This window comes from Seriola lalandi, unplaced genomic scaffold, assembly GCF_002814215.2.
Source record: "Seriola lalandi dorsalis isolate HSWRI2012SDOR001 ecotype SW California unplaced genomic scaffold, Sedor1 jcf7180002054538, whole genome shotgun sequence".
Taxonomy (NCBI): domain Eukaryota; kingdom Metazoa; phylum Chordata; class Actinopteri; order Carangiformes; family Carangidae; genus Seriola; species Seriola lalandi.
The window spans coordinates 121,503-135,339 of record NW_019525091.1 but is presented as its reverse complement, the minus strand read 5'-3'; the positions used below and the strand labels follow the sequence as shown (position 1 = coordinate 135,339).

Sequence of the window (13,837 nt, the reverse complement as noted above, 5' to 3'; positions counted from 1 at the left end):
CACACCCTCCCTCCCTCCCTCTGAAACCATTAGTTTCTCATAAATTGATGAGACGAGCTGCAGTGTTTTGTCCCACACCCCCTTCCTCTGTGCTCAGGTGCCTCTCTCACTTCACCCTTCTTACCCAGGGGGAGGCAGTGGGATTGGACGGGCCGTGTGCCAGCGTTTCGCCTCTGAGGGCGCCTCCGTGGTGGTCGCTGACATCAGTGAGGAGTCGGCCAATGAGACGCTGGGAAGTCTGCAGGGTGACCTCAGAGGGCAGGGTCACATGGCGGCTGTGGTGGACGTCTCGTCAAAAGAGAGTATAACGAAGCTGGTCACAAGTATACAGGTGTGTGTGTTTGTGTGTGTGTGTGTGTGTGTGTGTGTGTGTGTGTGTGTGTTCACATACTTTTTACTCTAACATGAATATCTGTTAGAATCCTGGACATTTTCTTATTTCCCGCCCTTCTTCTCTGCTAACAGTCAGTGTCCTCCACAGACCCGTTACTTCCAGCCTCCCTCAGTGTGTGTGAACGCAGCAGGCATCACCCGGGACGACTTCCTGCTCAACATGACGGAGGAAGAGTTTGACAAAGTCATCCAGGTCAACCTGAAGGTAACGCAGCTGTGACATCCTGCTCTGACATCCCTCACTCAGTGACCAGAGGACCAGCACAGGCTGCAGTCACGCTTCTCCTCAACACACCCACACACACACACACACACACACACACACACACACACACACATCCAAAACATTCCTAACAACAAAACACAGAGAGAGTCAAGTATGTTTTCTCGCTTGAAATGAAACTCCTGAACGATCATGATAGTTCATCTGTTTCTGGATGATAAATAAAAAGTCACAGCAGCTTAGAGATGAAATCTTCCCACAGTGCATCAGTGCTGCTCCAGTGTTCGGTGAGACACTGAGTGACAGAAACAGATTGAAGCGATTGATTCACTCATCCTTTCCCCCTGTGTCTCCCCCAGGGTTCATTCTTGGTCACGCAGGCCGTCGCTCAGGCTCTGGTGGCCTGCGGAGCACCCAAAGGATCCATCGTTACCGTTGGCAGCATCGTGGGAAAGGTGAGACACCGGCAGCTGTGGAGGGCACAATGTCACGTTCTCACATAATCAGCATGAAGATGAAGCTGAGAAGCGTTTTGTGCAGGAAGTGTGACAGTGGAATCGTTCCCAGCTGTAGAAGTGTGTGGTGTTTTCAGCCAGGGGCCCTGTAGTTTCTCTTCAATCCAATTAAACGTGTCCAGACCAAGTCGTTTCAAATCATGAACTTTTAAAGGAACATAATGGCTTTTTACAAAGTAGAGGATACAAAAATAAACTCACAGAAATCCATCCAGAACAAGAAGGAGCGGTTCAGTCTCTTGATGGATTTGAATTTGTGCTGTTAACAAAGTGATACAGGAGCTAATGCGCTGCACGCTCGTGTCTGTGTTTGTAGGTGGGAAACGTGGGACAGGCAAATTATGCCGCCTCTAAAGCTGGAGTGGAGGGTTTAACCAGAACCGCTGCCAAAGAGCTCAGCAGGTGAGAGGAGTCTGATCAGCCGGGCGACACATCGACACATCGAGACGCAGAGAGCTGATCCGAGCGTCTGCTTCTCCTTTCTCCTGTCCTCAGATTTGGGATCCGCTGCAACTGTGTGCTGCCGGGATTCATATCGACTCCCATGACGGATAAAGTGCCAGAGAAGGTTATTGACAAGGTACAGCGCACAGCGGGCGTCAGACAGATTCAGTAACACTTCACACAGGCCCGTAGTGATATTCTAACCACTGAATACCACGCCCTTCATAAAGTTATACATATTGTTTTTTTTACTGTAAATGACACTTTGTGCATTTTTGAAAGGAGAAGGCTTTTAAATAAAGTTCAAGATGAACCAAACACAATTCATTATTTAAGCAACATATGCAGGATATGAATTAAAGTCCAAATAAAATAAAATGCAACATTACTTTTCATTTATACAAGCTACTGAATAATACAGTAAACACTTAACAATCCAATCTGAAGTTACTTTTCCCTCCTAGAGATGTTTACCTCTTAGAAAAGGTGACTTTTTTTTGCCCAGTAGATATTAAGGGTCAGTTCACACAAACATACTAAAACCAGAGTTTTCCCTTTGGTATTAAATAGTTCCCACAGAGTAAAAATATCGGTATTTAATGAATCTGTTGTTCTGGAGCGGAAGCAGAGGAGTTGGTGGTGAAGAACATAAACCATCCGTACGGCTAAGAGTCAGTGGGGGAGGGGGGTGGGATTTGATTTCACTTTGATCTCCATCATTTCTGTGTTCCTGGTTGATCTGCAGTGACACCCTCCTTAAACGTATTTGTTCTTGTGTTTCAGATGAAATCCTTGGTGCCTATGGGAAGAATGGGCGAGCCTGCAGGTCAGTTAAGGCGCATGTTTGACATAACTGACTTGAACCTTTAGTCTCGTATCGCAGATGTTTATAATGGACGGGATACCTTCTGTTGACGCTTCCAGCAACAGTGGAATCTAAAACTTCAACCTGTAACGTGGGGATTTTAGATCTGTCATTGCATCAGCTGCAGCTAAACCAGCTGAAGATTTTCCTAGTGGATCCAGAAAAACTTAAAAATGTTATTTGAACGTTATGAAAGTACTCCTCCTCTCGTGCTCACCTCTTCATCTCCCGTCAGGTTTGTCCTTTACAGTGTAATAAGGCTGAGGGATATGGATTGTACCTGGTCCGTGTGTTGATCTGACACGCACGGTTTCCATGACGTCAGCACATTGACTTGTCCTTGGTTTTGTCCTCTTGCTGTCCTGCAGAGGTCGCTGACGTCTGTGCCTTTCTAGCCTCGGATGACTCTCGATACATCACAGGCGCCAGCGTCGAAGTGACAGGTGCAGTGTGGTTGAATGCTCGAACAGCTGTTTCTGTAAAAACACGCTTTTATAATCTGTTTCTTTTGATGTTGAAATTGAGTTTTAAAAGTGACAAGTTTCCCTCAACTAAGCTGAACTTTTATTAACATTAAATCATACACTGATGTTTTAAATGTAAAGCGCTATGACTCACCTTACGTGTCTCTGTGTTTGTCAGGTGGACTTTTCATTGGCTAAATCAAATGGCCGTCGCGCTGATGAAGACCAATGAGAGGCGAGTTTCTAAAGGGGTTCTGCTGTTTGATCATGAACTGTACAGTGTAAAGACACTTTCTGTGCCAATAAATACCTCTGTTTGTAATGTTTCTCTACAGACTGTTGTCCCCTGGTTTTCATTTTAACCTAAAGCTCTAAAGTATTTTATTTATTATTCTTACACTTTGATGATTACACAAATCTGTCTTCATGAAGTTTCTCGGTCTTTGCTGCCAATGCTGTTTAAAAACCAAATAACCACTGCAGTTTTTTCTTTTCCCCACAATGAGCTGTAGGTTTGGAGATGCTGGTCCTCACAACACAGCTAAATGTGCAAGTCATGTTTTGGAAACGGGGGCCAACAAATCCCAAAGATTATGCAACCGTGCATTCCCCCTGAGCCACGAGATCACGCCACAGTTTAGTTTGTCATGTGTCATTTTTCCAAACAGCTTTAGATTTTGAAACACAAGCAATCAGAGATGAAGAAAGAAAAAAAAACATTTATTTTAAAAGAATCAAATGAAACTTTCTGTCACCTTTGCAGCTGCTGTGCATCAGCACACTTTTGAATGTGCAGTTTTTCTTTGTGGTCATGAGAGAAAGCAACAAAATGTAAAGGACTGTTTAGGTTTGGAGGAGATAATTACTTCTGGTGCTTAAAATCCAAAACTGCAAGTCACTTAAAGAAACCTACACTTCAGTGCTGGTGTCCACGCTGGTTTTACAGCTTGATGATTCACAGCCAGTTGTTTTTAAAATAAGTGTTTTGTTTCTAGTGAAATACCTAAATTGATTTAGATAAATTACTGTCTCTATTTAAAGCAACAGCTCCAAGAAACTGATGAGAAATCCACAGGAGAAGGAACCGCAAGTGGCCACAAGGTGTCGCTGTTTTACCACGTAGCACGACCATGTACCAGGTGTGGAGCAGTGGAAACACAAATCACAACCCACCTACAGTCAGAATGAATGAAGCGCAAATAAAGGTAATAGTCCAGCAAGTTTGAAGTCTGGCAGCGCTAATACCAAATAGATTTTGAAGCTTAGCATAAACTGTGGAGGAATGATTCACAAAGGAAATGATGTATTTTACTTTTACATTAATAACGACCTATATTGAAACAGACGTAAGAATATAACACCCATAAAAAGGTGTGTTCTGTCTGTCTTCTAGCAAAGTGACACAAAAACATCAGATAAAAATAAGATACTACCTTTTCTCCGAGTCTCTGAACTACCTGTATAAACGAGAAACAGCGCCGCCTTGTGGTCATTTGCGTTGAGGAAGGAGAACTACTGATGGGAGGGGTTTGGAAGAAAAACAAGAGTCAAGCAGCTCTTTTTAAAAAGATTATATATTACAGAAACAGGAATTTAAAAAAAATTACTTACACACATTTTAAAATAATACTTTTTTCTCTTTTCAGCACCATATTTTTTTATGTTGAAATGTTCGTCTTCAACACAATAAAAACAAACAAAAGTTGAGGTCGTTCTCTCTGGAGAATCTCAAGGACAGATTTTTTTATTTTTAGGTTTTGGCCATCCCGCCCCGTTTCCCTGCTATATTAGAAAATAAAAAGGCAAACAAATAAAAAAAAACCAAAAAAAAAACCCAAATGAATCCAGACCCCTAGTATGATATCACCCCACAGCCACTTTATACCCACAAACAATAATCTTATTAATCACTTTTAATCCCATGGTGGCTGACAGGGTTGTCCCCTCCCTCTCACAACCTTCCCCCCTACTCGCTGTGGTCTCATAGAAATATAAAAGCTCAGAGGATCGTGTGTCAATATCGTCAGAGTGAAATATATTTGAGTTTTCAAAGCCCAGCGAAGCAACGGCCTGAGCCTGAAGCCGACATACGCCAAGTCACACAGTAGCAACGACAAGGAAATGTGACAGAACTGGAGAGTCACCATTTAATCATTACAGTGGAGGCAAAAAATTTAACAGCACAGTACAGTTGATGATAAACACTAAAAAAAAAAGGGATATTACAATAAAAATATGGCCACAGATTCTTTGGTTGTACAAAAGGAGTTTGGACAGGGCGTGAACAGAAGCACCGTAACTCAGGCTGGCAGTGAGTTTAACTTGACCTTCAAGCGTCAGCTACAGGAAATAAATACAAATGAAATATACCACATTTGACTGGAATATTTGGTGGTTCTTGTTTTTTTTTTTTTTTTAAATCTCAAAGCACCCTGTTTGTTTTAAATAAATACAATAGAATATCACTATTTCTGTACAAATGGAATGTAATGCACATTTTCCCCAGTAAAAAGCTTCATGAAAAAGAGACTAAAGAAAATGGAGGACTCAAAGTGAATACTAAAACTTTTATGCTTTGGTATAATTAGCACCTTGCCACACAGTTTCTTTCAGTAAAGCATGCGTTTTATTCACTGCTGCAGGAAAAAAAAAAAAAGAGCAGGGGGGAACTTTGAATCTGATTTACATGTTTAAGCCCTGACGGTGTTCTCTGCTTGGATGCAAATGGAATGGAAAACAATAATCAAAGCACCCAGGAAGTGACTCAGGAAATACTGGACTGTGGTAGTGACCCTGGTAGCTCGATCCATGATTTAAAGAGGAAGAATCAGCCCTTTAAAAATGCACCAGTAACATGCAAATACAATAGCATCGAGTTTAGCACAGTTTACAAAAAATAATGGCTTTTAAAAATCACTGATCTAGATATCGACACGTCTTCTATCCCGCCTCGCCGCGCGCTGCAGGTTTGGTCCGATGTTAACAAGAGGAACAGTTTTAACAGAGTTTCTGCTGCTCTCAGGGCCGAGGAAAGATTGTCCAGTTAACAATAAAAACAATAACTCATTTAGACTGTTAATAAAACTGCAAGGCGGTCACGAGGAGAATGTTACAAAGAGTAGAAGATTCACTTGGTGGCAGATTAAACAAGACAAAAATAGATCAGTCTAACAAGCAAGACCCTGCTGGTGTGCTTTCGGTCAGTTCCCTCTTTTTTGACTCTGGGTAGAAACTGGTGGCATTCATTCTTTGGTTTCTTTTGATGTCATAAGGTAAGAGCTGAGGGTTACTCTGCGTTCTCAATGCGAGCAACGTGACTGACTAGTCACTACGAAAACTAGACGACCAGAGACGTTAACCTTTACAGAGGTGGAGGAAAAGCTTGTGACCTCTGGCCGACCTTTTCCTCTCAGTTTGGTGTCTACTGTTGTGATTTGACTTTTGGTTCATGAGAGGAAGTTCATGGATGAAAGCTTTCAATTCTCAGCAACTTTCTACCTGGATGACTGAAGGGAAAACGACAGAGAACCGCGACACGTATTTAACTGTTCCTCATAGATGCTGTCGGGAAAGAGCGACCGTCAATCAAGCTGCTCGCACTGTGAATGTGGGATTAAAGAAATCAAAATCATGTCTGAGTGTGACCCTTCTGTGGGAGGAGGAGGAGGAGGGGGGAGGTAGAGCAGGTGAGATGAGTGGAAGAAAAAAAAAAAAGAAAAAAAAAAAGAGAGACAGCGGGGAGGAGAGAGGAGTGAGAGGGGGATCGGAGACGGGGGGCTTCAGGCCTCAAGTTGCCGGCTTGCTCTCTCTCTCAGGCCGGCCCCTTTGCTGCTGGTAAAGAAAACACTGTTTTATTCCGACGAACACTCTCTCCTGGTTTTTTTTTCTTCCTTTATCGCGGACGTGCGCCCGAGCGATGGTCTCCTCTTCGCCAGTTTTTAAAAAAAAATTCTCTCCTCTTTACTTTTATTTTGACGTCCATTAATTGTTGGGATGGATGTTGCTTTCCCCAGGCACGTACTTGAGTGTGAGTGTGTCTCACAACAGCATCTGTGTGTGTAAGTGTGTGTGTCTGTGTGTGTGTGTGTGTGTGTTTCATATCATTTACAAGTTAATTTACAAATTACTGGGCATGTATGTTTATTATATATACGTGTGTCTCTAAGTGCATGTGTGTGTGTGCGTGTGCGTGAGCATTTGCATGTGTTGTTCTCTGCATGGTGTGTGTCTGTGTGTGTCCGTGTGTGTCTGTGTGTGTGTGTTTTTAGCCTTGGAAACAGACAGGTCCCACTTCAAAGCCAAACTGCTGGTTGCTCTCCCCAAAGTCTGACACCTTGATATCCAGCAGAGGAAGGTGCTCCACCTGTGGTGTGTTTATCTCCAGGACCGTCCTGTCGAAGCCCTTACGATACTGCGGAGAGAGACGCGTCACAAATCAGAACCAGGATATTTACACGTGGCAGAACATGTTCATCTACTGTGCGTCTGCGTGGAAACATTCTTGTATATCTTAAGCTACGCTGATGTTTTTAGGCTCTTAGCACATTAGTAACTAACACTCTGGAAAGAGGAAATTGTCAAGTGATGCACTTCAGATGAGGTTAGCATGTGCCGCCTGGTGCTTGAAGATCGCAGCGGATTATCATTTCTCCTTTGCCTTCATGTCTCTGTGTGCTGCTGGTATTTCAAGACAATATCTATTCACAAAATGAGGCAATTCTCGAGCCTCTTAAGATAAATGCTTCATTACATACTGTAAATCCCAACAACACAAAGCTCTTTCTAACAGCATTGAAGGGTGAGGAATTGAATAGACTAGAATATAAATGAAAATCAGCAGGTGGAAAAAGAAACAGACGTGTGGTTTCTCCTCCTGAGGAGACAATATGATAATTATATATTTTATATAGTTGTTTTTTATATTCATATTTTTGTGTACTTGAAGAAAGTGTACATCATAATATGTGATATGAGATCGGAAGCAGTCAGCACATTTATTTTCTAATGTTAATCAGCAGAAAATATGCAGTATGTTGATGAAGAGGAGGATGGGAAACCATCTTCATTCGGCTGCATGAAATCAAATGCTATCTTTATGTTCTTCATGTGATGTTTCGACATGGGACATGACACAGGAGGGATCAATCTGCAGTGTGAACCAATGGGATATCAGACTGTTCCGACGTGTTGGTTTCATTGGTTAGGTGTTGGATGAGTTTTGCCGACTAGTTCAGAATGAGGTCAACACTGAGGAGACACTGTTTTCCAGGAAGTGACAGTTTTCCAGTAAGACTCAATAAACCTTTCAGCAGAGAAGCATCAGTTTGTGCGTGTGTGAACTCACAGAGCAGCCGTCGACCAAGGCTTTGATGTAAGGGTTGGTCTCGTAGCTCAGCTCCTCGTCGTTGGCGCCCCGGAGGTGCAGCGCCCTGTCGTAGCTGTTCTTGGCACTTTTGTCGGACCAGGCCACTGAGCGGTGGCAGTGGTAGGTGAAGTTCTGGCGGGCCTGGACGCTCAAGAGACGCAGGAAGCCGAGCTGGACCACGCCCACAGGCTCGCCGTTAGAGTCCATGTAGGAGAACTGCGAGGAGGAGGAAGAAGGGGTGATTTGAATATAGTAGGTGAGAACATTAGAAAAACAAATTAGAAACAAAAGTCTCACTCAGGGTTACTGACCTTACTACCAGTGGCGAACTGACTGTACCAGGATCCTGGAGTCTCTTTGTCCCAGGAGCTCATCTTCACCTGTCAGCAGAAACGTCCACATCACTTATTATAGTTGGACATGTTCAGTTCGATATGTTGATTTGTGCACGAATAAATAAAAACAGCTTGTGTGAGAAAATAAGTAATAAATCGCTCATATCTCCTTAGTTTGATAATAAATGAAACACAGATGTGATTGGGGAATTAGTTTCTACACAGTTGTTTTTTTTTTTTTGCTGCCTAAAATGTTTTGTTCGACTGTATTTCTTAACTTGCACTCAGAGATGTCACAGCGCTGCTGATTGGGTGACTGACCGTGTTGATGCTCTTGCTGGGATACAGGCACGTCTCTGCTCCGTTGGTGAAATTACAGAAGACCTTGAAGGAGTCTCTGGAGCAGCCCTGGTTGGGGTCGATCCAGTACTCTCCTGCAGAGGGTGACAGACACAAAGCCGGGTGCAAAAAAATCTCTTAGTAAGTATTTTGAATTCAGTATATGTTCTAAATTGTTGTGTTTAAATATGTAATGAAAAAAAGAAGCGATGTCCAGCATCATCCGCACGTTGAAACGACAATGATTTCAGACACAGGACTGACACCGGATGGAGGGATCATTACTTTCAGCAGGTGGCTGGTAAACTTCAGGCTGAAGCCTCTTACCGTCTTTGAGGTCTGGCTGGCTGAGGTGCAGGTCCTGGCAGGTGCGGGCGGGGCTCTCCTTGGTGCCCAGAGGGAAGCGCATGGTCTCGATCTCCTGTCGGAGGGAGTTGAGAGAGCCGAAGATCTCCTCCATGCCTTCGCTGCCCATCAGGAACTCGGTGCCAGCGGCGTCAGATGCGGGCATGTCGGGGTCGGACTCGGGGAGCAGCTGGCTGGCGTCGATGGAGCGCTTGGACTTGGGACTCCTCTGGATGGGCAGGGGCTGAATGACCTCACCTGGGGGGCCCTGGGAGGCACGTTTACATTTCAATCAGTCAACGGACAAATGATAAATCCTACTTTTCCTGAAGTTTTCACAGAGAGAGGTGAAGTACTTACAGGAGGTCCAGGAGGTCCCTGTACTCCCTTTTCTCCCTTTGGACCGGCTCCTCCCTAAACACAGCAGGAAGAGCATCGATTTGAGAAGCATGACAGCAGTAAATCACTTTTAATGAACGATGTCACTTATATTGTGGAACACATTTGTAAAGTATACTCACACTAGCACCCTTAGCTCCCTTGATACCTTGAGGACCCTGGAAAAGACATCAGGCTTTAGTTTTTATGATGCTGATTAGCTTCAGTGTTTCACCACTGTAACTGTTAACAATGAAACTCAAGAACATTATGTGAACGGAGCCAAGAGGAGGAAGACAGTGAGACGGGATGTTGATGAGATGAAAGAGGAGAATCACTCACAGGCAGACCAGGAGGACCAGCAGGGCCGATGGGTCCCGTGCCTCCAGACATTCCCTGTAACACACATGACGCATGAGACATGACATGAACGCATCTCACACATTATATGAGTTGATGTGACAGAGGTCCGACTTACAGTCTCTCCTTTGGGTCCGGAGGATCCCTGAGGCCCAGGCAGACCTCGGTCTCCCTTCTCTCCCTGCTCTCCTGGGGGTCCAATGAGACCGATAAGACCCGGGTGTCCCTTCTCTCCCTTGGAACCGGGGTCTCCGCGCAGACCAGGCAAACCAGGAGGTCCCTGCAGGAGGAGAAGAAGAGGAAGGAGAGGAGAGGAGGAGGACAGGGAGGAGGTGATGAGGACTGAGTGATGCGGCAGTAGGAGGTGTTTGATCCAAACTAGCTACTTTACGACTTAACAACTGTACTGCTGTGGGTGTGTGGGTGAAAAGAAGAAGGTGTTGTGGTCTTACCAGGGGTCCAGGTGGTCCTTTCTGTCCGGCAGGTCCTGGAGATCCTTGCTCACCCTGAAACACAGACACACATTAGCAGGTGGCCATCCAACTAATGACCAATACAAAATACTAAGTGAAGTTAAATATTGGATTGTGTAGTTGCTGCATTGACAAATAATTCAAAGGTTTCACTGACCACTGATCCTGGGAGACCTCTGAGACCTTCTGTTCCTGGTTTCCCTGGTTGGCCCTGGGGGCCGACGGGGCCGGTTTTTCCTGGTGGGCCAACAGCACCTGGGTCTCCCTGTAAATGAGGATGGTGAGAAAACATCAAAGTGTTTTCATGGGTTATTCTATGCATGATGGGACAGTATAAGTTATCACAGTTGGCTAACAAAAGAACAACATTCTCACTTTGCTAATGTTTTAATGGAAATGATCATCACCAGGGACTTTGGTATTTTTACTGTGAATACAGTGAGTTTAGCAGAAGCACAAGGAGCTGAGAAATGCACTCAACAGCTGTAGACTCACCTTGGTTCCCTTCTCTCCCTGACGTCCCTCTGGTCCTCTTGTTCCAGCTGGACCCTGGAGAGTTAAACATGTAACAGCACATTTACAAACACAAAATGAGTTATATTCTGTAACTTCAAATTCTATAATTTAATCACATCCGTAGTAAGACGGGTCACTAGATTATATCTGCACAACAAACACAGGAGGGAATCCAAACTGAATACAACATCCCTGTCTGCACTTCTTATTGGACGCCTGTGTAACTGCCGTACTGTTGAATCATTTGTACTTGTAAAATCAAATGTTTCTTCTCCTTTCAACTATCAGAGCAAACAATGAGGGCGACCTTACCCTCTTTCCTGGGGGGCCGGGAGGTCCGTTCTCACCAGGAGGTCCGGGGGAGCCCTGTGACAGGAGGCAGAGAGAGGAGATTCAGGTGATTTTAGAGAGACATTTTATAAACCTTCATTCACATGTCTGCTTTATTGCATGTTTTGACTTACAGACTCTCCCGCTTCACCATCTTCTCCTCTCTCTCCCTTGGCGCCATCTTGACCCTGAAGTAAAGCAGATCAGGGTTGGTGGTTTTTCTTCTTCTTGTACAGTAAAGTAAAAATCTCAAGACACCACGTGTATGAAACAAGCTGAACCAAACTGCCGGCAGCCACAGAAAACATGATTTGAAACATTTGTAATCTAACAGAACATATTATTGACACGGTGTTTAAAAATACAGATACTCACTCTGGGTCCAACCTCACCAGGGGGACCAGGATCACCAGGGAAACCAACAGGACCCTGAAGGTGAGAAACAGAAGAATTTAGAGAGAAAATCCCTTGTTCATTCTGCTGTGGAGTCTAAAGTCATTGATCTGACTGCCGGTGTCAGTGGGTGTCATACGGGGTTTCCTTTGGGTCCGTCGTCTCCAGGTCGTCCTCGTCCTCCAGCGGGTCCAGCAGTTCCGGGTTGTCCGGCCTCTCCCTTCTCGCCGCGCTCTCCGCGAGGACCCTGGCGGCAGAAGCACCAAACTCTTTGTTAACTCATGGACGCTAATGACGAGTCAGTGAAGGGACAGTCTCCTCGTATCTCAACCCAAAATGTGTTCGGGTCAAACGCTCACCTTCTTTCCAGGCTCTCCCACAATTCCAGGTGGTCCAGACTCACCAGGCTCTCCCTGCGGCGCAGACAGTATTTCTTTTAGTCATCGGGACAATGAATTCAGTTCTTATTTCTCTGGACACCATCAAACATCACCACATCTAATTAATCAAAAATTTAATCTATTCTTGCACCTTCTCTCCAAGAGATCCAGGATTACCAATACCACCAGGAGGACCTTGAGGACCCTGAAAAACACATATAAAAACAAATCAGATGAAAATATCTAATCATTTACATGATCGATTAAATATTGTTTTTTTTTGTTTTGTTTTTTTTAAACACTCACATCAGCACCGTTGGGTCCAGCTGGGCCACGGGGTCCTGGAGGGCCTGGAGGACCCTGGAAAAATAAAGAAAGTTGTGTTTGTATCATCATTTATGAATAGATCATGATAAAACGAGACACTGAAGCAGGCATCGTGGTAATCGTGTGTGTGTGTGTGTGTGTGTGAAACTCACCAGAGGTCCGACGTCTCCCGTCTCTCCCTTCTCACCTGGTGGTCCTGGCAGTCCCTGCAGGAGAAAGGTGACAGTTACGCAAACGCCAGTTGTACATAATTTTTGTTCATGAAACAAGTGTTGTGGCTGTTTGGGGTCTTTACCTGCAGTCCGATGGGTCCTGGGGCTCCTGGGAATCCTCTGGATCCCTCGTCACCTTTAGCTCCAAAAGGCCCCTGCTGACCCCTCGGGCCAAGCTCTCCATCAGCTCCCTGCACCACAGAGGAAGATGAACGGACATATTCATGCGATTAACTTTTCCACTTGGTTAAGCCCTTTATCGTGTGTGCATCTCCTGTATATACAATCAGGAACAAGCAAAACCAACTGGCACTGCAAACTGTCAGATGTCTGTTGCAAAGAGTTACAGTTTGAACTTACAGCAGGACCTGGCTGACCCACGGGACCCATTGGCCCAGGTGGACCCGGAGGACCCTACCAACAAACAAAAAAACAATGAGCAAGAGGAAACAGCAGCCGCACGATAAACAGAGAAACAGCATCATCATTCAATATTCATTCACTAATTGAATTCTGCAATAGATATAAATCTCAGGTCACTCACATGCTCTCCTTTCCCTCCTTTGGCGCCCTTCTGACCATGCTCCCCAACCTCACCCTGAAAAGACAAGGACACGTCACGTTACAGCAAAGTGCTGATATGAATGATCATCCCCCCTGATGAGAGCCACATCGGACCTTATGACACATTACTCTGGACGATTAATAAAGTAACTAAGGTGGTTTTTACAAGGAGGTGTTGGTGTGAAGACTGTTACTTAGGGTTACTGGCCTTGTCTCCGTCCTCTCCGGGTACTCCAGGTGATCCGGCAGGGCCAGGCAGACCCACGGGACCCTGCACTCCATCACGGCCTGCCGGGCCAATAGGGCCTTTCTCGCCCTTAACAGGAGAAAAGGAGCAAAGTGGAAAATCAATAGTCGATCATTTTTCTTTGGCTGGACGGACGATGTTCAAGAGTCAAGTGCACTACTGCACACAGGAGAAAAATGTCCAGAATACTCACAGGGACTCCCTTCTCCCCAGCGTTTCCAGGAGGCCCCTGGGGGCCCGGTCTGCCAGGAGGTCCAACAGGTCCAGCAGTACCAGCTTGTCCCCTCTCACCAGGAGACCCCTAGAAAGGTACAATATCATGAAGACCGCACCAGATACAGCACTGAGATACAAATACAAACGATGCTG

At 44.9% G+C, this 13,837-nt stretch overlaps 2 protein-coding genes across 9 annotated transcripts in view; one reads left to right on the top strand and one right to left on the bottom strand.

Moving 5' to 3' along the window:
• Positions 1-3,238, top strand: part of hsd17b8 (hydroxysteroid (17-beta) dehydrogenase 8) — a 6,041-nt gene extending 2,803 nt beyond the window's left edge. The window contains exons 2-9 of one of the 2 annotated variants that reach the window (XM_023414656.2): positions 129-331; positions 482-598; positions 976-1,071; positions 1,448-1,533; positions 1,627-1,711; positions 2,359-2,401; positions 2,809-2,883; positions 3,083-3,238. In XM_023414656.2, coding sequence (XP_023270424.1) covers positions 129-331; positions 482-598; positions 976-1,071; positions 1,448-1,533; positions 1,627-1,711; positions 2,359-2,401; positions 2,809-2,883; positions 3,083-3,102 — 725 coding nt within the window. In that variant the 3' untranslated portion in view covers positions 3,103-3,238. The other variant, XM_023414657.2, reaches the window with a different exon arrangement.
• Positions 3,239-4,460: 1,222 nt separating this feature from the next.
• col11a2 (collagen, type XI, alpha 2) overlaps positions 4,461-13,837 on the bottom strand; it is a 48,051-nt gene continuing 38,674 nt past the window's right edge. For all 7 annotated transcript variants that reach the window (XM_023414660.2, XM_023414661.2, XM_023414662.2 and 4 more), the window contains 25 exons: positions 13,662-13,769; positions 13,430-13,537; positions 13,202-13,255; positions 13,018-13,071; positions 12,741-12,848; positions 12,598-12,651; positions 12,425-12,478; positions 12,270-12,323; positions 12,098-12,151; positions 11,878-11,985; positions 11,721-11,774; positions 11,480-11,533; positions 11,328-11,381; positions 10,995-11,048; positions 10,657-10,764; positions 10,479-10,532; positions 10,145-10,306; positions 10,009-10,062; positions 9,810-9,845; positions 9,649-9,702; positions 9,271-9,556; positions 8,926-9,038; positions 8,581-8,649; positions 8,249-8,485; positions 4,461-7,315 (listed from right to left, as the gene is read on the bottom strand). In XM_023414660.2, the coding sequence (XP_023270428.1) occupies positions 7,169-7,315; positions 8,249-8,485; positions 8,581-8,649; positions 8,926-9,038; positions 9,271-9,556; positions 9,649-9,702; positions 9,810-9,845; positions 10,009-10,062; positions 10,145-10,306; positions 10,479-10,532; positions 10,657-10,764; positions 10,995-11,048; positions 11,328-11,381; positions 11,480-11,533; positions 11,721-11,774; positions 11,878-11,985; positions 12,098-12,151; positions 12,270-12,323; positions 12,425-12,478; positions 12,598-12,651; positions 12,741-12,848; positions 13,018-13,071; positions 13,202-13,255; positions 13,430-13,537; positions 13,662-13,769 (2,292 nt within the window). In that variant the 3' untranslated portion in view covers positions 4,461-7,168. The remainder of the gene's footprint in view (positions 7,316-8,248; positions 8,486-8,580; positions 8,650-8,925; positions 9,039-9,270; positions 9,557-9,648; positions 9,703-9,809; positions 9,846-10,008; positions 10,063-10,144; positions 10,307-10,478; positions 10,533-10,656; positions 10,765-10,994; positions 11,049-11,327; positions 11,382-11,479; positions 11,534-11,720; positions 11,775-11,877; positions 11,986-12,097; positions 12,152-12,269; positions 12,324-12,424; positions 12,479-12,597; positions 12,652-12,740; positions 12,849-13,017; positions 13,072-13,201; positions 13,256-13,429; positions 13,538-13,661; positions 13,770-13,837) is intronic.